The sequence below is a fragment of the Urocampus carinirostris genome, chromosome 3 (genome assembly GCF_059441175.1).
Source record: "Urocampus carinirostris isolate Australia breed hairy pipefish chromosome 3, RoL_Ucar_1.0, whole genome shotgun sequence".
Classification (NCBI taxonomy): Eukaryota; Metazoa; Chordata; class Actinopteri; order Syngnathiformes; family Syngnathidae; genus Urocampus; species Urocampus carinirostris.
Genome location: NC_142351.1, coordinates 108,598 through 132,105, shown reverse-complemented (window position 1 = coordinate 132,105; position 23,508 = coordinate 108,598). Strand labels below are relative to the sequence as shown.

General features: G+C 44.9%; 1 protein-coding gene and 1 pseudogene across 2 annotated transcripts; both read left to right on the top strand.

The window, feature by feature from the left end:
• The first annotated feature begins 843 nt into the window (after nt 1-843).
• LOC148368169 (uncharacterized) lies at nt 844-8,224 on the top strand (annotated as a pseudogene). The gene is made up of 3 exons (XR_015849916.1): nt 844-1,091; nt 2,175-2,267; nt 5,409-8,224. The product of XR_015849916.1 is annotated as an uncharacterized LOC148368169 (transcript).
• A 1,996-nt stretch (nt 8,225-10,220) lies between these two features.
• Nucleotides 10,221-21,592, top strand: LOC148368168 (uncharacterized). The gene is made up of 3 exons (XM_088330232.1): nt 10,221-10,409; nt 11,487-11,579; nt 18,953-21,592. Exons 1-3 carry the CDS (start codon nt 10,349-10,351, stop codon nt 20,203-20,205), a joined length of 1,407 nt encoding a protein of 468 aa, XP_088186358.1. The 5' UTR covers nt 10,221-10,348; the 3' UTR covers nt 20,206-21,592.
• Nucleotides 21,593-23,508: the final 1,916 nt, after the last annotated feature.

Genomic DNA, 23,508 nt, shown 5'->3' with positions numbered 1-23,508 from the left:
CAAATGATGACTCACAACACGTGGTAAGCTTTCTCTCCTGGCTTTGATCTCTTTGATCTCTGGCAAAACCAACATCAAATGCGACAGAAACAAAGTGAAAATAAATCCAAACATCATTTTTGCCGTTCCGTGGATTCCGTTACTCCCCAAGCCTGCACAAAATGGAGTCATTTGATTCCTATTTAGTTGCTTTTGTTTTTTTCCTAGCATATTTGGTTTAAGAGTCATCCAAAAGTCATTGAAAGTAATCAAGTTCAAGTAACCCTACCCAACCCTGCTTAACAGATGAAGGCGGTACCAACATTTTTAACAGTAATGCAACAAAAACACGGATTTTGTGAGAATTCAAAAAAAAAATCAATGAAATCAAATTTCAACTCTGTGACACCAGCAGGTGGCACTGTTGGACTGCAGGACACTCATACACAAACTAGACAAAAATGTTACAGCAGGAATTTCAACTGAACGAAAGTGATGAATACACCCGTTACTGCTTTTTTTCTTTTTACCTTTTTATAATTTCCTTTTTTTTTACATATATTTCCTTAACATAGTCGTTCACCGGACGAATCGAGTTATTTTGTCACTGACCTATCTCGTCTTCTTTGTGTTTTTTTGTTGCTGCGTTCCCGAAAAGACGACAACTGAGTTTTCAAACCTCCGACCAGGAGAAAGGCTATGTACCCCAACTTTGCAACTGGAACCTCCCACCTCGAGTGTCCTTCTGATTATATTTTCCCAGTTGAGGGTTAAAAAACCCCGATTTCCCACATTTTTGAGACGCTTTTCGGTCGTATCTGGTAGGATCTTCCGAAACACCCATTTTTTTGAACGCATCATACGATCCGTGCCACTTGTACCCACAATCCATTGCGGCGGGGTTTCGAAGGAGAAGGTGTCATGGCTGCCGAACAATAGAATCTCCAGAAAGTCCCCTAGTCGACTTCAAACGACGTCAACTTGACACAAGTATCACTTTGTGGTCCTTTTTACTGTCGAGTTGGAGTTTTTTCGTTGAAAGACGGTTAAAATGCGCTCCAGTGGGGAAGGACCGCGACGAGAGGAGGCTTTTTCCAAGCAGCTCGGGGAAGGTTGGACATTTTTTTTGCTTCTGCTACAATAACAATGCTTTCCAAAATTTTGCAAAAGAAAGAATAGTGGTTTGAAATTCAAATAGAACTTTTTTCAGCCTTTTACAGTAAACGACTCATTTTTCACCTCCAGCAAATACTAAAAGTGCAGGAAATAAAATGAAGTTTAGCAGCATCTGGTACGAAATCACATCCAAACTATATATATATATAATTTGTAACCGCGGTGTAGCCGTCCCACCAAAGATTCCCATTCGGGCTGGACTGCATGATGAGGCTTTGCTGCAAATGAAATGAGTCACACACAACACGTGGTTTCCTACCTCTGATGGCTTTCAACACTATAAGGGGAATTAACATTTTAGCACAACATGCAACTTCCGGCAAAACTAACACAAAAGGCAACAGAAACAAAACAAGTATAAATCCAAACAGCCTGACAACATCAATCACATTACTGTGTATGTAGAGAGATTTGTCAGCCGTGGTTTTAATCTTTACAATTACCTTTTTTTGGAGCACCGAAAGATCGTGGCTTACCGTTAGCGGCGCACTGTCGACTGCCAACTAACTCCTGCCTTCCTATCACAGAATCAGAAGCCCAAACTTTACCCCATACCAGCAGGTGGCGCTGTTATAGCAGCCCTTTCACACACAAAGATCGTAGGTCGTGGATGGGAACGTCCCAAAATAGCACAAAGCATGCGCTACGAGCAAGATAGCGATTTTATTTTAATCATCAAAGACGAACACAAAAAAACTTTCCTGTGATGGCCGCTGGATTTTTTTTTCCTTTGGAGGTACTGGAGAGAAAATAAATAAGGCTTTGGAAGTGCTTGAAAAGTGCTTGGATTTGGGCATGACAACCATGTATGAACCCTGTTTCCATGACTTCCTGTATATTTCATGTGCGTTTCCTTCCTAAGGTTTCTTCATTTTCTGCATCCTGACCTTTTTTGAGTCTTTCCTTGCCCTCTTGTAGCTTTCAAATCAGGTTGATGTTGCAATGGTGTTCTGTGCATTTTGTGAGTTTCTGTGAGTAAAGGCGTCACAAAAAACTGCGAGTTGACATGTGTGTTGCAGACATCGGTGAAGACCATCTTCCTCCTGCGTGGCAGGAACCAGAGTGTCCAGGAACGGTTTACAAGATACTCCAAATTGTGTTGAACAGAGCAGGTTGGTGGTTTTACTTTCCGCAACGTCCTTATTTCGGAGGGAAGGTCGTTGGGCGTGGCCCCCAAAAATACGCAGAGAGGAGATATGGCAAAAAGGGAATGCTCCTTATTGAATTGCTCTTAACAACTTGTGATGGTTACCCGCCCCTGGGTCAAGACTTCCGCCACGCAATAAGCTATTGTTAGCTCCTTCGTGTTCATTTCAGGTTCAACTTTCCTTATCCTGAGTTATTATCTGCTTTCCACAACACTTGACATGTCGTATTTGGCCGTCGACGTCCACCGTACTTTCCTTTGGAAAAAGGTCCGGGCTTCTGTCTCGCTCGTTCTTTCAAAATACGTATATTATTCCTAAATCAGTCACGTGCGCTAGGGCCGTTTCGAAGACGACACATTTGCTTAACTGTGAAAATTTCTCATATTCGCGAATCTTTTTATCGTCGGCGTTCACCGTCTATTTTCTCTCCCCTCGACCGAATTTTCTAGAAATTGACGTCGACTTTCTCATTTCAATCATCACAAAGACGTCGCAGAAGTCGCGGGGACCCGACTGCAGCGTGCAGCTTGCCGGTCTCTTCATCGTTTATTACGCTGAAAGCAATAACCCTCCGATTTTGTTGTTTTTTTGTATCATGACAAGAAAGACTATCCAACTGCAGGTCTGTTTTGATGTTTACATCTATAGTTGCTATTTTGTAACTCTCTGTCTCTAGGTACGTCATCCTGAGTCATGTTGGAACGTCACAATGTTTGTTTTCCCTGAAAAAAAAAAAACTAGCACAGAAATTCAAAAATCGCCTCGAAATTGCAATTCTGGTCTGAGAAATGGCAACTACTTTTTTTTCCCCAAAATGGTGCAGCCCTAGGGGCACCTCCCAAAAGACTGAAGAAGCTTTTTGCAAACTTTGTTACAAGACGGCGCAGGTCACGTGAAGCTAACGTAGCCGCTAATGTGCGCCGCGATTTTGGCTTCTATGGGTTCGGAAGGAGAAAGCACCGAGTTCTTATCATCACCGGTCTGGACATCAAACCTCGGACCTATGCCGAGGCTGTGGCCGATAAAAGTATTGCAACGAATGGCGATCAAGAATCTGCTGAGCAACAGCTCATTGCTCTTAGGAGTCATAAAGGGATATCCATCGAAGCATGCCATCCATTGTCAAGAGGTGAGAACCGCCCTGAAGTTACCTTAGTGAGGTTTGTCAACAGGAAACGAAAACACGAATGAAGATACGCAGTCGGGGTATTTGTTGACTTAAAGAGCATTGGATACCAATAATCATAATGTGCTCTTAAAAAACTGGAAAGATATGGCATCAGGGGCGTGGCTTTGCAATGGATTCCAAGTGATTTGACGGGGAGGAAGCAATATGTAAAAGTTTTCCGGACAACAAACTGGACTGGACCGCCAACAGAGAAGCTCTATGTAGGAAAGGCCAAAGCCGACTTGACTTCCTCAGAAGGCTGGCCTCCATAACATCTGCAATAAGCTCCTAAAAATATTCTACGAGACAGTTGTGGCAAGCTCCCTCTTCCTCCCGTCTCAATAAACTGGCGAGGAAAGCGAGCTCTGTTGTGGGCACAGAGCTGGACGGCCTGACAACAGTAGCTGAGAGACGGGCACTGGAAAAGCTGCGGTCAATCGTGAACAATCCATCGCATCCGCTTCACAGCATTATCTCCGGACAGAAGAGCAGCTTCAGCGACAGACTGCTGTCACTGTCTTGTTCCATGGACGGATTGAAGAGATCTTTTCTTCTTCATGCCATGAGGCTCTTTAACTCAACCCGGCAGAGTAAAAGCCCACATTAAACCACACCCCCTACTTGCATATTACCAAATTTTATTGCAATATGAATTCTGTGTAGCACTATCTAGATACTCTATAGAACACGCTACAGTGGGCATTTGCACGTCACACTGGGTATTTGTATATTGTTTTCTTTTTGTTTTATTATTGTTTTGTTCTCAGCGAAGGGATTTTGCTGGAAATGTGAATTTCCCAAAGGGGATGAAGAAACTAACTATCTTTCTTTCCGGTCACTGTGATCCAAATGTTCTTTGACAACATCTTTTGCAATGTCTCCGTGTTGTCTTCTTCCACTTCGATCCCCATTTCTTTTAGCCATGTTGCTGCCTCTGTCCGTGTAGAAAATGAGTCCAAAAACATCTTCAGCTGGGCGGGATATGGGGACCGTGCCTTTACGTTTTTTTCCTTTAGCTTTTTGATGACGTCCCTTACTCGTTTCCTCTTCTTGTGAATTTCTGTGGCGTCGTCTCGGTTGATTTAACGGTCTCGCCTTCGTACCTTGTCTTCTTTCATCACGGATTCTTTCACTCTGTCGTCGGTGAAAGGTACGATAATTGCCCGTGGCGGTGCTTTACCTTGAGTGAGCGCTGTGCCCTCTCAAGGCGCAAATCCAGATGTCCTTTGTCGGAATGTTCCATTTAACCGAGTTTGTTCCGTCGTGATCTTGACTCCAAGTCCTCCCACTTTGTTGCTTGTTTGGGCGTTTTGTCGGAGCAGGAAGGCTATGGATTCTTCTGGTCTCGTCGTTGGCTCCTCCGTGTTAGCATGTAGCTCCTCCGTGCCTTCCAGCCTCCGCTCCAGCGACAAAGCGCGCCCCAGAAGTTCTTCTTTTTCTAGTCTTGCCACGGCAATCTTGTTCCCGCCGGCTGCTTCGGTATGTTCTCGCCTTCATTTAGGGATTTCGCGGAGGATGGCCGAGTCGCGTCCCTCGTCGACCGATGACATTCCTTCTGCTCCGTCGGTCTTTTTTCTCCTTAGCGCCCGTTTCCTCAACAAGTCTCCCCTCCTTGACCGTGTTTTGTTGCAGTGTTTTTCTTTGATATGAGTCACAAATTGTAGCCTTTTTGTCTTTCTCCTAGTAAGTATTACATTTGTCTTTGGTGATTTTTGCCCGAGCGACTTTCCTTGCTGCCGTCTACCTCAGAGCGCCGCCGGAAGTTCCTCCGGCCCCTTTTTATCCTCTAAAAACGAGCATTTCATTCCCAGAGGCCTAATACTTAATGATCAGCCGCGCCTAAGCCTTTATAATTTTTTTTTACATTTTGGCACTCGGGGACAATGCTTCTGAACGAGTTGAGGGCAATACAAATAAACGTGACTTCTGTCTTGCAGACGTCAGCCGAGAATATCTTCCTACTGTGCGGGAGAAACCAGAGTTGTCTGACGTTAAAAATGAGGAGGATCTCAAGCCTTATCAGGTTAAGCAAGAGACAGAGGATGGGGAACCTGTTGAGGAGGAGGACGATTTTCCAGTCTTGCGAGTGACCGGGGTCCGTTCAATCGCCGAAGATCAAGGTCAACCTGAAGATAACGGTCGGCGGGAGCTTCTAAGCATCAGCTCCCGTCAACACGTGGAAGCGGAAGATGACGACACGTCCCGCTCCGCAAACGCTGAAGGTGGTAACACATGTTCTCAGTGTGGGAAAACGTTTCGAAGCAAGTATTATATGAAGTTGCATATGAAATTCCATGCTGGTGAGAAGCCTTTTTCTTGCTCAGTTTGTGGTCAGAGATTCACTACAAATGGGAATTTAAAAAGTCACACAATTACCCACACTGGCGAGAAGCCTTTTTCTTGTTCAGTTTGCGGTCGAAAATTTGCCCAAAATCGACACTTGAAAACTCACCAACTAACCCACACTGGCAAAAAGCCTTTTTCTTGTTCAGTTTGTGGTAAACGATTTGCAGAGAGTGGGTACTTAAAATTACATTCCAGAACCCACACTGGCGAGAAGCCTTTTTCCTGCTCAATTTGCGGTCAAAGATTCACCCTGAATAGGCACTTAAAAATACACACATTAACCCACACTGGCGAGAAGCCTTTTTCTTGTTCAGTTTGCGGTCAAAAATTCGCCCAAAATGGACACTTGAAAATACACCAACTAACCCACACTGGCAAAAAGCCTTTTGCCTGCTCAGTTTGTGGTAAAAAATTCACCCGGCGTTGGGACTTAAAATTACATTCCAGAACCCACACTGGCGAGAAGCCTTTTTCCTGCTCAATTTGCAGTCAAAGATTCACCCGGAATGGGTACTTAAAAATACACACTAGAACCCACACTGGTGAGAAGCCTTTTTCTTGTTCAGTTTGCGGTCAAAAATTCGCCCAAAATGGAACCTTGAAAATACACCTACTAACGCACACTGGCAAAAAGCCTTTTTCCTGCTCAGTTTGTGGTAAACGATTTGCCCGGAGTGGGTACTTAAAAATACATTCCAGAACCCACACTGGTGAGAAGCCTTTTTCTTGTTCAGTTTGCGGTCAAAAATTCGCCCAAAATGGAACCTTGAAAATACACAAACTAACCCACACTGGTGAGAAGCCTTTTGCCTGCTCAGTTTGTGGTCAAAAATTCGCCCAAAATGGAACCTTGAAAATACACAAACTAATCCACACTGGCGAGAAGCCTTTTTCCTGCTCAGTTTGCGGTAGAGGATTCACTACAACTGAGAGTATAAACAGACACACCAGAACCCACACTGGCAAGAAGCCTTTTTCTTGCTCAGTCTGTGGAAAAGGATTCACTACAAGTGGAAACTTAAAAACACACACATTAACCCACACTGAGGAGAAACCTTTTTCTTGCTCAGTTTGCAGTCAAAGTTTCACTACAAGTCAGACATTAAAAATACACACCAGAACCCACACTGACGAGAAGCCTTTTTCCTGCTCCGTTTGCGATCAAAGTTTCACTACAAGTCAGAACTTAAAAACACACACATTAACCCACACTGGCGAGAAGCCTTTTTCCTGCTAAATTTGCGGTCAAAGATTCACCCAGAATGGGCACTTAAAAATACACACTAGAACCCACACTGGTGAGAAGCCTTTTTCTTGCTCAGTTTGCGGTCAAAGATTCACTATAAGTCAGAAATTAAAAAGACACACATTAACCCACACTGAAGAGAAGCTCTTGACCTGTTGATATTGTGGTGAAAAAAAAGATCCATATTGTCAAGTCAACTCATTTTTATTTGTATAGCCCTTAATCACAAGAGTCTCAAAGGGCCTCCCAGGTTATTACACTATATTACACAGACAATTTTTCAGACTATTATTGGACACTCGAAATGACACACAAGAACCCACACTGGCGAGAAGACTTTTGCCTGCTCAGTTTGTGGTCAAACATTTACTGAAAGTGGGAGATTTAAAACATTCATACAGGCCGCCTATAGGAACATAACTGCCAAAAAAACATTTCCCCTCACCTTTTCCAACCACTGGCTTTGCCGCCACATCAAAAAAGCCACATTCATTCACAGGAAGTGAGCAGACACTCCAGTTGTATCATAAAGATTTGAAACCCCAAAGTCTTCATAAGGGTTTAAAAGATTCATGATTTCCAAATGCGCCATGTTTCTTGATAGATAATCTATTTCATCTCTTGTCCCCATAAAATTTTGCCTTTTATCAATAATTATAATTATTATAACAATAAAATTGCCGACATAGGTCCCCAGGGTTGGGGCCTGTTCTCACCAGAGCCACAAAGCTTGGAGAGCTTGTGGTTCTCTCCGTCCCTGGCGTCCGGATGGGAACAATCCCCGTGAAGTCCACTGCCAAAAGGGATGGGAAGCTTTATTTCTTCATCTTCCTGGTTGGCCATGTGCTGCATCTCACACACTCCTCACCTGAGGGACTCTTTGTTCTCAAAACTACACAAGAATGGTTATTGCGACAACCTCTTTGGTGTTTTGGGCAAATATCCCCCATGTTGGCACGCTATGAAAACAGTCCCTGATTATTGAAATGAGTCTATTATTTTCAAACTGGGTTCATTGATCGGTACTCTTAACCTGTTGCATCATTTCTTCCACCTTCCTCCTTGCTCACACTGAGTGCTTGTGTCAACATTGTGCTTTATTTTTGTGTTTGATATAAATTGTTTTGTCATGTGAATAAAACGTAGTTTGTTGAAATCAAACTGTGTGCATTATTTTTGGGTCGATGATATTTTTCTTCCGGGCTGCTCACTATCCATATCAAATAACTCCAAAATTGATCATTTAAAGTTGTATTTAAAGTTGCATCCTTCATGATAAATGCTAGACGCGGGCTATTTCAAATGAATTTGTGTCGGAAACCGAGAGCACCGCCTACTGACCGAATTGGTAACCACCAACTTAGATTCCGAACCAAATAAATATAATTGAAAGCCATAGGGTAATGGGTTGTTATTATGGCCATGAAAGAGTCTGAAATCACGTTACTTTTGTCAGAATCGAAACTTAACTCTGTTAAGTCAAGATAAAACAGAAAAGGGACTTGGATTATCATGGACCAAAATAAAGTTGACACAGAAAAGCCATATGAACATAGGGAACATGAGGCTTTTATTCCAGTTGCTGCCATGAGCGACTGAACATACGCGCACCATGTGGTCAGCACCTCCGCTGGTTTTCAACATTGTTAGCAGCGCGCTGGAGACTGCCAAAAATATCCGCCTTCCGGTCATAAAATCAGAGGCTAGATTAAACCTTACTTCATACCAGTGTAACGACCCTCAATCATGCGCGACACAAGGGTTGACGGTCACTCGGTTTTTTGCCTGCATTCAGTAAACAAAACAAAGAACTTATGTGCATGTTTGCAATCGTCTAAAACATGAACCAAAATACAAAAACGGGACATCGCTCAACATGCCGCACCTTGTGGCGTGGTTGCATCGAAACACGTTGCATAATGGTTTCAAGCTACATTACTTTACTTTAAATTCGTGTTTTTTATATATACTTCATTTAGCACAACTTATATACAAAGATAGTTTGTGAAAGCAGCTCCTATATCTAGCAAAATATGCATTTTTTTTTTTATCCAAACCAATATTGGGCACAGCTTACCTTCAGCACGATGTTATTGAGCCGAAGGTACGGCAAGCGCAGAAGACCATAAAGTGGCAAACCAAAAAGACGGCCGCACAGCACATGTCTTAACAGCGGGGTTGGGTAGAGTTACTTGAACTGGATGACTTTCAATGACTTTTGGATGTCTCCAAGACAAAATATGCTCAGAAAAGACAAAAGAAACTCAATAGGAATCAAATGATGACTCCCAACACGCGGTAAGCTTTCTCTCCTGGCTTTGATCTCCGGCAAAACGAACATCAAATGCGACAGAAACAAAGTGAAAATAAATCCAAACATCATTTTTGCCGTTCCGTGGATTCTGTTACTCCCCGAGCCTGCACAAAATGGAGTCATTTGATTCCTATTGAGTTTCTTTTGTCTTTTATGAGCATATTTGATTTTGGAGTCATCCAAAAGTCATTGAAAGTCATCCAGTTCAAGTAACCCTCCCCAACCCTGCTTAACAGATGAAGGTGGTACCAACATTTTTAACAGTAATGCAACAAAAACACGGATTTTGTGAGAATTCAACAAAAAAAAAACAATGAAATCAAATCTCAACTCTGTTGTACCAGCAGGTGGCACTGTTGGACTCGTCATTGCAGGACACTTAAACACAAACGAGACAAAAATATTTCAGCAAGAATTTCAACAGAACGAAAGTGATGAATACACCCGTTACTGCTTTTTTCCTTTTTACCTTTTTTTACATATATTGCCTTAACATGGTCGTTCACCGAACGATCGAGTTATTTTGTCGCCGACCGATCTCGTCTTCTTTGTGTTTTTTGTTGCTGCGTTCCCGAAAAGACGACAACTGATATTTCCAACCTCTGACCAGAAGAAATGCTATGTAACCCAACTTTTCAACCAGGACCTCACACTTCGAGTGTCTTTCTGATTATATTTCCCCAGTTGGGGGTCGAAAAACCCCGACTTCCTACATTCTTGAGACGCTTTTCGGTCGTATCTGGTGGGATCTTCCGAAACACCCATTTTCGTGAACGCAGCGTGTGATCTGTGCCACTTGTACCCACAATCCATTGCGGCGGGGTTTCGAATGAGAAGGTGTCATGGCTGCCGAACAATAGAATGTGGAAAAAGTCCTCTAGTCGACTTCAAACGACGTCAACTCGACACAAGTATCACTCTTTGGTCCTTTTACTGCCGAGTTGGAGTTTTTTCGTTGAAAGACGGTTAAAATGCGCTCCAGTGGGGAAGGACCGCGACGAGAGGACGCTTTTTCCAAGCAGCTCGGGGAAGGTTGGACATTTTTTTTGCTTCTGCTACAATAACAATGCTTTCCAAAATTTTGCAAAAGAAAGAATAGTGGTTTGAAATTCAAATAGAACTTTTTTCAGCCTTTTACAGTAAACGACTCATTTTTCACCTCCAGCAAATACTAAAAGTGCAGGAAATAAAATGAAGTTTAGCAGCATCTGGTACGAAGTCGTCTCCAAACTTTATATATGTATATATATTTTGTAACTGCGGTGTAGCCGTCCAACCAAAGATCCCCATTCGGGCTGGACTGCATGATGAGGCTTTTAATACAGTTGTTGGAAATAAAATGAGTCCCACACATCTCGTGGTTTCCTACCTCTGCTGGCATTCAACACTATAAGGGGAATTAGCATTTTAGCACAACATGCAACGTCTGGCAAAACTAACACAAAAGGCGACAGAAACTAAACAAGAATAAATCCAAACAGCCTGACAACATCAATCACATTACTGTGCATGTAGAGATTTGTCAGCCGTGGTTTTAATCTTTACAATTAACTTTTTTCGGAGCATCGAAAGATCGTGGCTTACCGTTAGCAGTGCACTGTAGACTGCCAATCACAAAATCAGAAGCCCAAACTTAACCCCATACCAGCAGGTGGCGCTGTTATAGCAGCCCTTTCACACACAAAGATCGTAGGTCGTGGATGGGAACATCCCAAAATAGCACAAAGTATGCGCTAGGAGCAAGATAGCGATTTTATTTTAATCATCAAAGACGACAACAAAAAAACTTTCCTCTGATGGCCGCTGGATTTTTTTTCCCTTTGGAGGTACTGGAGAGAAAAAAAATAAGGCTTTGGAAGTGCTTGAAAAGTGCTCGGATTTGGGCATGAAAACCATGTATGAACCCTGTTTCCATGACTTCCTGTATGTTTCATGTACGGTCCCTTCCCAAGGTTTCTTCATTTTCCGCATCCTGACCTTTTTTGAGTGTTTCCTTGCCCTCTTGTAGCTTTCAAATCAGGTTGATGTTGCAATGGTGTTCTGTGCATTTTGTGAGTTTCTGTGAGTAAAGGCGTCACAAAAAAATGCGGGTTGACATGTGTGTTGCAGACATCGGTGAAGACCATCTTCCTCCTGCGTGGCAGGAACCAGAGTGTCCAGGAACGGTTTACAAGATACTCCAAATTGTGTTGAACAGAGCAAGTTGGTGGTTTTACTTTCCGCAACGTCCTTATTTCGGAGGGAAGGTCGTTGGGCGTGGCCCCCAAAAATACGCAGAGAGGAGATATGGCAAAAAGGGAATGCTCCTTATTGAATTGCTCTTAACAACTTGTGATGATTACCCGCCCCTGGGTCAAGACTTCCGCCACGCAATAAGCTATTGTTAGCTCCTTCGTGTTCATTTCAGGTTCAACTTTCCTTAACCTTAGTTAATATATACTTTCCACAACATTCGACATCTCTTATTTGGCCGTCGACGTCCACCGTACTTTCCTTTGGAAAAAGGTCCGGGCTTCTGTCTCGCTCGTTCTTTCAAAATACGTATATTATTTCTAAATCAGTCACGTGCGCTAGGGCTGTTTCTCAGACGACATATTTGCCTAATGGTGAAAATTTTTCATATTCGCGAATCTTTTTATCTTCGGCGTTCACCGTCTATTTTCTCTCCAATCGACCGAATTTTCTAGAAATTGACGCCGACTTTCTCATTTCAATCATCACAAAGACGTCGCAGAAGTCGCGGGGACCCGACTGCAGCGTGCAGCTTGCCGGTCTCTTCATCGTTTATTACGCTGAAAGCAATAACCCTCCGATTTTGTTGTTTTTTTGTATCATGACAAGAAAGACTATCCAACTGCAGGTCTGTTTTGATTTTTACATATATAGTTGCTATTTTGTAACTCTCTGTCTCTAGGTACGTCAACTCGAGTCATATTTACACATCACAATGTTTGTTTTCCCCAAAAATGCACTTTTCTTTTCAAATCGAAAATCGCCCCCAAATTGCAATTCCGGTCTGAGAAATGGCAACTACAGTGGAACCTCGGTTCTCGACCATAATCCGGTCCAGAACCCTGTTCGATCACGTGATCTTTTTTTCCATTAAAAATAAGGTAAAATGTTTTCATCCGTTCCAACACCCCGAACGGTTACCTGGAATGTTTAACAGAAACATAAAGCTAAACCAGGCTAATCGTACGTCCGCGCTAATCGTAATCTTCCGTACGAAAGATGACGCTAACATAAAAGTGTCAAAATTTAAAAAAAGGATAAAGAAAAGAATTAGGGATAGGATTTCTTACCTTTGTGGTGGTCAGCAGAAGGCCCAGGCAAGATCAGACACTCGCACACCATCCATCCATCCATTGTCTTCCGCTTATCCGAGGTCGGGTCGCGGGGGCAGCAGCGTTAAAAGGGAAGCCCAGACGTCCCTATCCCCAGCCACTTCCTCCAGCTCATCCGACGGGACCCCGAGGCGTTCCCAAGCCAGCTGAGAGACATAGTCTCTCCAACGTGTCCTGGGCCGTCCCCGGGGCCTCCTGCCGGTGGGACATGCCCGGAACACCTCCCGAGGGAGGCGTCCAGGAGGCATCCTTATTAAATGAAATGAAATGATCTGCATTTATATAGCGCTTTTCAAGTCAATGACTTCCCAAAGCGCTTTACAGTGTGCTTCACATTTCCCAATAGCGGCCGTGCAGCCATGTAAGGCGCTAACCTGCTTATTGGGGGCATTAGGGGTTCAGTGTCTTATCCAAGGACACTTCGACATGTAACATGGAGGAGCCGGGATTCGAACCTGCAATTTAATGATCCCCAGACGAGCGCTCTACCTCCTGAGCTAGTTTTCAAATTTTCCTGTACCTTCAAAAAAAGAAATCCAGCGCCGATCAAAAGAGCCTTTTTTTGTTGTTGACTTTTGATGACTAAAATAAATTCAATATCTTGCTGCCAGCAAAATACTATGTGCTATTTTGAGCTGTTCCCATCTATTATATGTTTGTGTCAATGGGCGGCAATAAACTGACAAGAATTCTGCCTGTCTGCTTCAACAATCCATGCGCAGCTTGGCTATGTCGCACTTGTTTATGACCACGGAAAGGGCTCTATAAGTCCACCCATCCATCCATTATCTACTCCGCTTATCCTCAGTAGGGGGTGCTGGAGCCCATCCCAGCCGTCCTCAGGCAGTGGGCAGGGGACACCCCCAACTGGCCGCCAGCCGGTCGCAGGGCACACAGAAGACAGACAACTCACCCGCTCATCCACACCCAGGGACAACCTGGACCAGCCAACCAACCCGACGTGCATGTTTTTTGGAATGTGGGAGGAAACCGGAGTGCCAAGAGGCCACCTCAACTGGCTCCTCTCAACGCGGAGGAGCAGTGGCTCTACTCCGAGTCCCTCCCGGATGACTGAGCTTCTCACCCTATCTCTAAGGAAGAACCCAGCCACCCTGCGGAGGAAACTCATTTCGGCCGATTGTATCCGGGATCGAGTTCTTTCGGTCATGACTCAAAGTTCATGACCATAGGTGAGGGTAGGAACGTAGATGGACCGGTAGATCGAGAGCTTTGCCTTTCGGCTCAGCTCCCTCTTCACCACGACAGACCGGTACAGGGTCCGAATGACAGCAGACGCTGCACCGACCCGTCTGTCGATCTCCCGTTCCATCCCACCCTCACTCGTGAACAAGACCCCAAGATACTTGAACTCCTCCACTTGGGGCAAGACCTCCTCCCCGACACGGAGGGAGCATACCACCCTTTTCCGACTGAGAACCATGGCCTCGGACTTGGAGGTGCTGATCCCCATCCCGGTCGCTTAACACTCGGTTGCGAATCGCTCCAGCGAGAGCTGAAGATCACGGGCTGAGGAAGCCAACAACACCACATCATCTGCAAAAAGCAGTGACGCAATGCTGAGGCCCCCAAACCGGACTCCACCCCCGCCAAGGCTGCGCCTAGAAATTCTGTCCATAAAAGTTATGAACAGAATCGGTGACAAAGGGCACCCCTGGCGGAGCCCAACCCTCACCGGGAACGAATCCGACTTACTGCCGGCAAAGCGGACCAGACTCTGGCACCGGGCATACAGGGACCGCACAGCCCGGATAAGACTGTGCGGTACCCCATACTCCCGAAGCACCCCCCACAGGGCCTCCCGAGCGGCGGCAGTAGCTCAGGAGGTAGAGCGATCGTCTTAGGATTAAGGGATCCCAGTTCGAATCCCGGCTTGTCCGTGTTACATGTCGAAGTGTCCTTGGGTAAGACATTGAACCCCCAATTACCCCCAATAAGCAGGTTAGCGCCTTACATGGCTGCACAGATCACGGCCGCTATTGGGAAATGTGAAGCACACTGTAAAGCGCTTTGGGAAGTCATTGACTTGAAAAGCGCTATATAAATGCAGATCATTTCACATTTCATAACACGGTCGAACGCCTTCTCCAAGTCCACAAAACGCATGTAGACCGGACAGGCAAACTCCCATGCACCCTCAAAGACGCTGAAGAGTGTATAGAGCTGGTCCAGTGTTCCACGGCCAGGACGAAAACCACACTGTTCCTCCTGAATCCGAGATTCGACTTCCTGGCGGACCCTCCTCTCCAGTACTCCTGAATAGACCTTACCAGGGAGGCTGAGAAGTGTGATTCCCCTGTAGTTGGAACACACTCTCCGGTCCCCCTTCTTAAAGACTGGAACCACCACCCCAGTCTGCCAGTCCAGAGGCACTGTCCCCGATGTCCACGCGATGTTGCAGAGGCGCGTCAACCATGACACGCCCACAACATCCAGAGGCTTAATGAAGTCTGGGCGGATCTCATCGACCCCCGGGGCCCTGCCACCGAGGAGTTTTTTGACAACCTCGGTGACTTCAACCCCAGTGATACGAGAGCCCAACCCAGAGTCCTCAGGCTCTGCTTCCCCAGAGGAAGACGTGCCAGTGGAATTGAGGAGGTCTTCGAAGTACTCCGCCCACCGATTCACAAGGTCCCGGGTCGAGGTCAGCAGCGCCCCATCGGCACTATACACAGTGTCGATGGCACACCGCTTCCTCCCCCTAAGACGTCGGATGGTGGACCAGAATTTCCTCGAAGCCGTTAGGAAGTCGGCTTCCATGGCCTCGCCAAACTCCTCCCACGCCTCAGCAACCGCCAAAGCCGCATTCTGCTTGGCCAGCCGATACCTGCCAGCTGCTTCCAGAGTCCCACAGGCTAGGAAGGCCCGATAAGACTCCTTCTTCAGCTTGACGGCATCCCTCACCGCCGGTGACCACCAACGGGTCTGAGGGTTGCCGCCGCGGCAGGCACCGACTACCTTGCGGCCACAGCTCCGATCAGCCGCCTCGACAATGGAGGCGCGGAACATGGTCCACTCGGACTCAATGTCCCCCGCCTCCCTCGGGACATGGGCGAAGTTCTGCCGGAGGTGTGAATTGAAACTTCTTCTGACAGGAGATTCTGCCAGCCGTTCCCAACAGACCCTCACAACACGCTTGGGTCTGCCGGGTCGGGCCGGCATCTTCCCCACCATCGAAGCCAACTCACCACCAGGTGGTGATCAGTTGACAGCTCCGCCCCTCTCTTCGCCCGAGTGTCCAGAACATGCGGCCGCAGGTCCGACGAAACGATGACAAAGTCGCTCATCGAACTACGGCCTAGGGTGTCCTGGTGCCAAGTGCACATATGGACACCCTTATGTCTGAACACGGTGTTCATTATGGACAGACCGTGACGAGCACAGAAGTCCAATAACGAAACACCACTCGGGGCCGTTCGTCCCAATCACGCCCCTCCAGGTCTCACTGTCATTGCCCACGTGAGCGTTGAAGTCTCCCAGCAGTACGAGGGAGTCCCCAGGGGGCGCGCTCTCAAGCACACCCTCTAAGGACCCCAAGAAGGGTGGGTACTCCGAACTGCTATTTGGTGCATAAGCACAAACAACAGTCAGGACCCGTCCCCCCACCCGAAGGCGGAGGGAGGCTACCCTCTCGTCTACCGGGGTGAACCCCAACGTACAGGCGCCGAGCCGCGGAGCAATTAATATGCCCGCACCGGCTCTGCGCCTCTCACCAGGGGCAACTCCAGAGCGGAAGAGAGTCCAACCCCTCTCGAGAGGACTGGTACCAGAGCCCAAGCCGTGCGTAGAGGCGAGTCCGACTATATCTAGTCGGAATTTCTCAACCTCACGCACCAACTCGGGCTCCTTCCCTGCCAGAGAGGTAACGTTCCATGTCCCAAAAGCCAGTTTCTGTAGCCGGGGATCGTCGCGCCAAGGACCCCTCCCTTGGCTGCTACCCAGCTCTCTGCGCACCTGACCCATTTGGCCCCTCCTACAGGTGGTGAGCCCATGGGAAGAGGGTCCCACGTCGTCCCTTCGGGCTGTGCCCGGCCGGCCCCCGTGGGTAAGGGTCCAGCCACCAGGCGCTCGCCAGCGGACCCCACCTCCAGGCCTGGCTCCAGAAGGGGGCCCCGGTAACCCGCGTCCGGGCGAGGGAAATCGAGGACCAAAGTTTTCTCTCATCATTAGGGGTCTTCTGATCTGCGTTTTGTCTGGCCACTCACCTAGGACCTGTTTGCCATGGGTGACCCTACCAGGGGCTTAAAGCCCCCGACAACATAGCTCCTAGGATCATTGGGACACACAAACTCCTCCACCACGATAAGGTAGCAGATCAAGGAGGAGACTCGCACACCTTCATGTTTTGCTATTATTTCTTTCTTAAATGCAATCGTTTTACGCACTACTCCTCTTTCTTCACCTGTAGCAACTCTGCCGCTTGCACTGACTTTCTTGGGAGGCATAATTAGGAGCTAAAAGACTTAAAAGGCGAAAGCAACAGGAAGCACGTCCGCACGCGATAACAGTCGGTCAGGGAAAGATTCATCTACACCCGTACGCCGCTCAGCATGGCACCCTAGCGTACGCCCTCCGATTTTTTTGATCGAACATCGAAGCAAGAATTTCTCCATTTCTGGTCTTACTCCAAATCGTTCGAACCGAGAGGCGTTCGAAAACCGAGTTTCCGCTGTAATTTTTTTCCCAAAATCGTGCAGCCCTAGGGGCACCTCCCAAAAGACTGAATAAGCGGTCTGCAAACTTTGTTTCGAGACGGCGCAATTCATGTGAAGCTAACGTAGCCGCTAATGTGCGCCGCGATTTTGGCTTCTATGGGTTCGGAAGGAGAAAGCACCGAGTTCTTATCATCACCGGTCTGGACATCAAACCTCGGACCTATGCCGAGGCTGTGGCCGATAAAAGTATTGCAACGAATGGCGATCAAAAATCTGCTGAGCAACAGCTCATTGCTCTTAGGAGTCATAAAGGGATATCCATCGAAGCATGCCATCCATTGTCAAGAGGTGAAAAGTTACCATAGTGAGGTTTGTCAACAGGAAACGAAAACACAAATGAAGATACGTTGACGTTGATATGTTGACTTAAAGAGCATTTAATAGAAATAATCATAATATCCTCTTAAAAAAAACTGGAAACATATGGCATCAGGGGCGTGGCTTTGCAACGGATTCCAAGTGATTCGACGGGGAGGAAGCAATATTTAAAAATGGGACGGTTGTCCTCTGAATACTTGGATATCTGTTGTGGAGTACCACAGGGTTCTATCCTGGGTCCAAATTTATTTAATTTATATGTTATCGATATTTTTCATGTTTCAAAAGTATAAAGATGAATAATATTTGCCGACGACACTAACATTTTCTATGCCAATGATAATTATATTGATTTGATAACTTGAATGATCATGAAGTCATTAACCTAAAAGTATGGATGGATACAAAAAAATGAAGTCATATTCTTTGTTAATCGCAAGGCAAATCAAGATTTAGAAGTCGAAATGGATGGTGTTGCAATAGACATTGTATCAGAAATTAAGTTTTTAGGGGTCATAAATGACAAGAAATGAAGTTGGAAAACACACATCAGACACATACAAACTAAAGTATCTAAAAGCATCTCAGTTATTGATAAAGCCAAATTCGTTTTAAACAATCATCCATTGTATTTATGATATTGTTCTGTCATACTTAACATATTGCGCAGAAGTTTGGGGCAATCATTGCAAAAGTTCACAAAAGTTATCCTCCAAAAACGTGCCATTGGAACCATACGCAGGGTAAGATATCGGGATCATACTCACATTTTATTCCTGCAGTCCAAATGATTAAAATTGGATGATTTAGTCCAATTTTTCACTGCACAACTGCTATTTGAGGTCAACAAAAAACATAGTGCCGGATAACATCCATAAATGATTCATTCGGAAAGAGGGAAATTCTGACTTAAGGGGCTGTCGTGAACTCATCATCCCAAAGGTGAGAACCACCAGGAAAAGTGTGTGTGTGTCTGCGTGCGGAGTCAAACTTTGGAACAATTGACAAGACGATCCGAACAAAGCCTACCACCTAGTGGTCATTCAATTCCCAGAGGCCTAATACTTACTGATCAGTAGCGCCTAAGCCTTTAGAATTTTTTTTTACGTTTTGGCACTCGGGGACAATGCTTCCGAACGAGTTAAGGGCAATACAAATAAACGTGACTTGTGTTTTGCAGACGTCAGCCGAGAATATCTTCCTACTGCGCGGCTGGAACCAGAGATGCCTGACGTTAAAATTAAGGAGGAAGAGGAGGAAGATATGAAGCCTTATCAGGTTAAGCAAGAGACAGAGGATGGGCAGCCTGTTTGCGTTAAAGAGGAGGACGGTTTCCCAGTCTTGCGTGTGACCGGGGTCCGTTCAACCGCGGAAGATCAAGGTCAACCTGAGGACGACGGTCGGCAGGAGCCTCAAAGAATCAGCTCCCATCAACACGTGGAAAAGGATGAGGACGACACGTCCCGCTCTGCAAACGCTGAAGGCGGTAACGCATGTTCCCAGTGTGGGAAAACGTTTCGAAGCAAGTATTATATGAAGTTGCATATGAAATTCCACGCTGGGGAAAAGCCTTTTTCTTGCTCAGTTTGCGGTCAAAGATTCACTACAAATGGGAGCGTAAAAATACACACCAGAAACCACACTGGCAGAAAGCCTTTTTCCTGCTCAGTTTGCGGTCAAAAATTCTCACAGAATTGTAGCTTAAAAAGACACATATTAACCCACACTGGCGTGAAGCCTTTTTCCTGCTCAGTTTGTGGTCAAAGATTCTTTGAGAGTGGGAAATTAAAAATACACATTAGGACCCACACTGGCGAGAAGCCATTTTCCTGCTCAGTTTGTGGTCAAAGATTCATTGAGAGTGGGAAATTAAAAATACACACCAGAACCCACACCAACGAGAAGCCTTTTTGTTGTTCAGTTTGTGGTCAAAGATTCACCAAAAGTGGGAGCTTAAAAATTCACATTAGAACCCACACTGGCGAGAAGCCTTTTTCCTGCTCAGTTTGTGGTCAAAGATTCACCGAAAATGGGAGCTTAAAAAAACACATTAGAACCCACACTGGCGAAAAGCCTTTTTCTTGCTCAGTTTGTGATAAAAGTTTCACCCAAAGTGGAAAATTGAAATTACACCAACTAACCCACACTGGGGAGAAGCCTTTTTCTTGCTCAGTTTGCGGTCAAAGATTCACTTCAAGTCAGAACTTAAAAACACATATATTAACCCACACTGGGGAGAAGCCTTTTTCTTGTTCAGTTTGCGGTCAAAAATTCACCCAAAATGGACACTTGAAAATACACCAACTAACCCACACTGGCGAGAAGCCTTTTTCCTGCTCAGTTTGTGATAAAAGATTCACTACAAGTGGGAGCTTAAAAAGACACACATTAACCCACACTAGCGAGGAGACTTTTTTCTTGTTCAATTTGTAGTAAAAGATTCATTGAGAGTGAGAAATTGAAAAGTCACACAAGAACCCACACTGATGAGAAGCCTTTTTCTTGTTTAGTTTGCGGTCAGAGATGAACTACAATTGGACACTTACAGAGACACATAAGATCCCACACTGGCGTAAAGCCTTTCTCCTGCTCAGTTTGCGATAAAAAAATCACCAAAACGTACACTTGAAATTACACACTAGAACCCACACTGGTGAGAAGCCTTTCGCTTGCTCAATTTGTGGTAAAAGATTCATTGAGAGTGGGAAATTAAAAAAACCCTCAAACCCACCTTAGGGAGAAGCCTTTTTCTCGCTCAATTTGTGGTAAAAAATTTCACCCAAAATGGAAATATGAAGTTACACACTAGACCCACAATGGCGAGAAGGCTTTGACCTGTTGACATGGTGGTGAAAAACAAAATATCTATATTGTCATGTCATTTTTATTTATATAGCCCTTAATCACAAAGTGTCTCAAAGGGCTTCCCAGGTTATTACACTTTATTACACAGACAATTTTTTCAGACTATTATTGGACACTAGAAATGACACACAAGACCCGGTGCAAAGACTTTTGCCTGCTTGGTTTGTGTTCAAACATTTACTGAAAGTGGGAGATTTAAAACATTCATACAGGCCGCCTTTAGGAACATAACTGCCCAAAAACCATTTCCCCTCACCTTTTTCAACCACTGACTGCTACTACGTCAAAAAAGCCACATTCATTCATTCACAGGAAGTGAGCAGACTCTCCAGTTGTATCATAAAGATTTGTGACCCCAAAGTCTTCATATGGATTCAAAAGATTCATGATTTGCATATGCGGCATGTTTCTTGATAGATGATCTATTTCCTCGTGTGCCCGCATACAATTTTGCCTTTTATCAATAATTATAATTATCATAACAATAAGATGGCCGACATAGGTCCCCAGGGTTGGGGCCCGTTATCACCAGAGCCACAAAGCTTGGAGAGCCTGTGGTTCTCTCCGTCCCTGTCGTTTGGATGAAAACAGTCCCCATGAAGTTCACCGCCAAAAGAGATAGGAACCTTTATTTCTTCATCTTCCTGCTTGGCCATGTGCTGCTTCTCACACACTTCTTCCCTGAGGGACTTTTTTGTTCTCAAAAATACACAAGAATGGTCATGCAACAACCTGTCTTTAGTATTTTTGGCAAATATCCCATGTTGGCACGCTATGAAAACAGTCCCTGATTATTGAAACGATTCCATTATCTTCAATCCGGGTTCATTGATCGGGACTGTTGACCTGTTGCATCATTTCTTCCACCTTCTTCCTCGCTCACACTGAGTGCTTGTGTCAACAATGTGCTTTATTCTTTCGTTTGATTCCATTTTCTTTGTCCTGTGAATAAAACGTAGTTTAATCAAATCAAACTGTGTGCATTATTTTTGGGTCGATGTTATTTTTCTTCTGAACTGATCACTATCCATATCAACAAACTCCAAAATCGATCATTTAAAACTGAAAATACATAGTGTTTAAAGTGGAATCCTTCATGATAAATGCTAGACGCGGGCTATTTCAAACGAATTCGTGTCGGAAACCGAGAGCACCGCCTACTGACCGAATTGGTAACCACCAACTTAGATTTTGAACCAAATAAATATAATTGAAAGCCATGTGGTAATGTGTTGTTATTATGGCCATGAAAGAGTCAGAATCCACGTTACTTTTGCCAGAATCAAAACTTAACTCTGTTAAGTCAAAATAAAACAGAAAAGGGACTTGGATTATCATGGACCAAAATAAAGTTGACACAGAAAAGCCATATGAACATAGGGAACATGAGGCTTTTATTCCAGTTGCTGCCATGAGCGACACAACAAACGCACACCATGTGGTCAGCACCTCCGCTGGTTTTCAACATCGTTAGCAGCGCGCTGGAGACTGCCGACAAAAACGGGACATCGCTCAACATGCCGCACCTCGTGGCGTAGTTGCATCGAAACACGTAGCATCATCGTTTCAAGCTACATTACTTTAAATGAGTGCTTTTTTTATATATACTTCTTTTAGCACAACTTATATACATTTATATACAAAGATAGTTCGTGAAAGCAGCTCCTATATCTCACAAAATATGCATTTTTTAATCCAACTGACTTTGGGCACAGCTTACCTTCAGCACCGTGTTATTGAGCCGAAGGTAGGCGTAACAGAGTTGAAATTTGATTGTTTTGAATGTTTTTTGGAATTCTCACAAAATCAGTGTTTTTGTCGTATTACTGTTAATAATCCGGTACTTCCTTTAGGTTAAGTCATGGGCATCTGCGACTGTCTTTTTCGTCTGGCAGTTTATGGGCTTCAGCGCTTGCCGTAGCTTCAGTCAATTTGTAAGCGCTGGAGATAATTGCAGTCGTGAACAGATGCCCCTGACTTTTGTATTGTTTTGTTGACTGAATGCAGGCAATAAACCGAGTGATTGTGAAACCTTGTGTCGTGCGTGAAAGAGGGTCGTCACATACGGCAAACCAAAAAGGCGGCCGCACAGCACATGTCTTAACAGCAGGGTTACTTGAACTGGATGACTTTCAATGACTTTTGGATGTCTCCAAAACCAAACATGCTCATAAAAGACAAAAGAAACTCAATAGGAATAAAATGATGACTCACACTACGTGGTAAGCTTTCTCTCCTGGCTTTGATCTCCGGCAAAACGAACATCAAATGCGACAGAAACAAAGTGAAAATAAATCCAAACATCATTTTTGCTGTTCCGTGGATTCCGTTACTCCCCAAACCTGCACAAAATGGAGTCATTTGATTCCTATTTAGTTTCTTTTGTCTTTTATGAGCATATTTGGTATTGGAGTCATCCAAAAGTCATTGAAAGTAATCCAGTTCAAGTAACCCTCACCAACCCTTTTTAACAGATGAAGGCGGTACCAACATTTTTAACAGCAATGCAACAAAAACACGGATTTTGTGAGAATTCAAAAAAAAAATGAAATCAAATTTCAACTCTGTTACACCAGCAGGTGGCACTGTTGGACTCGTCATTGCAGGACACTTAAACACAAACTAGACAAAAATATTTCAGCAGGAATTTCAACAGAACGAAAGTGATGAATACACCCGTTACTGCTTTTTTTCTTTTTACCTTTTTATAATTTCCTTTTTTTGACATATATTGCCTTAACATAGTCGTTCACCGGACGAATCGAGTTATTTAGTCGCCGACCTATCTCGTCTTCTATGTGTTTTTTGTTACTGCGTTCCCAAAAAGACGACAACTGAGTTTTCCAACCTCCGACCAGGAGAAAGGCTATG

Bases quoted from the DNA above. Each gene is read 5' to 3' on its own strand.
- LOC148368168 (XM_088330232.1), top strand. From the start codon at position 10,349: ATGCGCTCCAGTGGGGAAGGACCGCGACGAGAGGACGCTTTTTCCAAG. The intron at 10,410-11,486 runs GTTGGACATTTT...TGTGTGTTGCAG, and splicing joins TTCCAAGCAGCTCGGGGAAG to ACATCGGTGAAGACCATCTT. The intron at 11,580-18,952 runs GTTGGTGGTTTT...TGTGTTTTGCAG, and splicing joins AATTGTGTTGAACAGAGCAA to ACGTCAGCCGAGAATATCTT.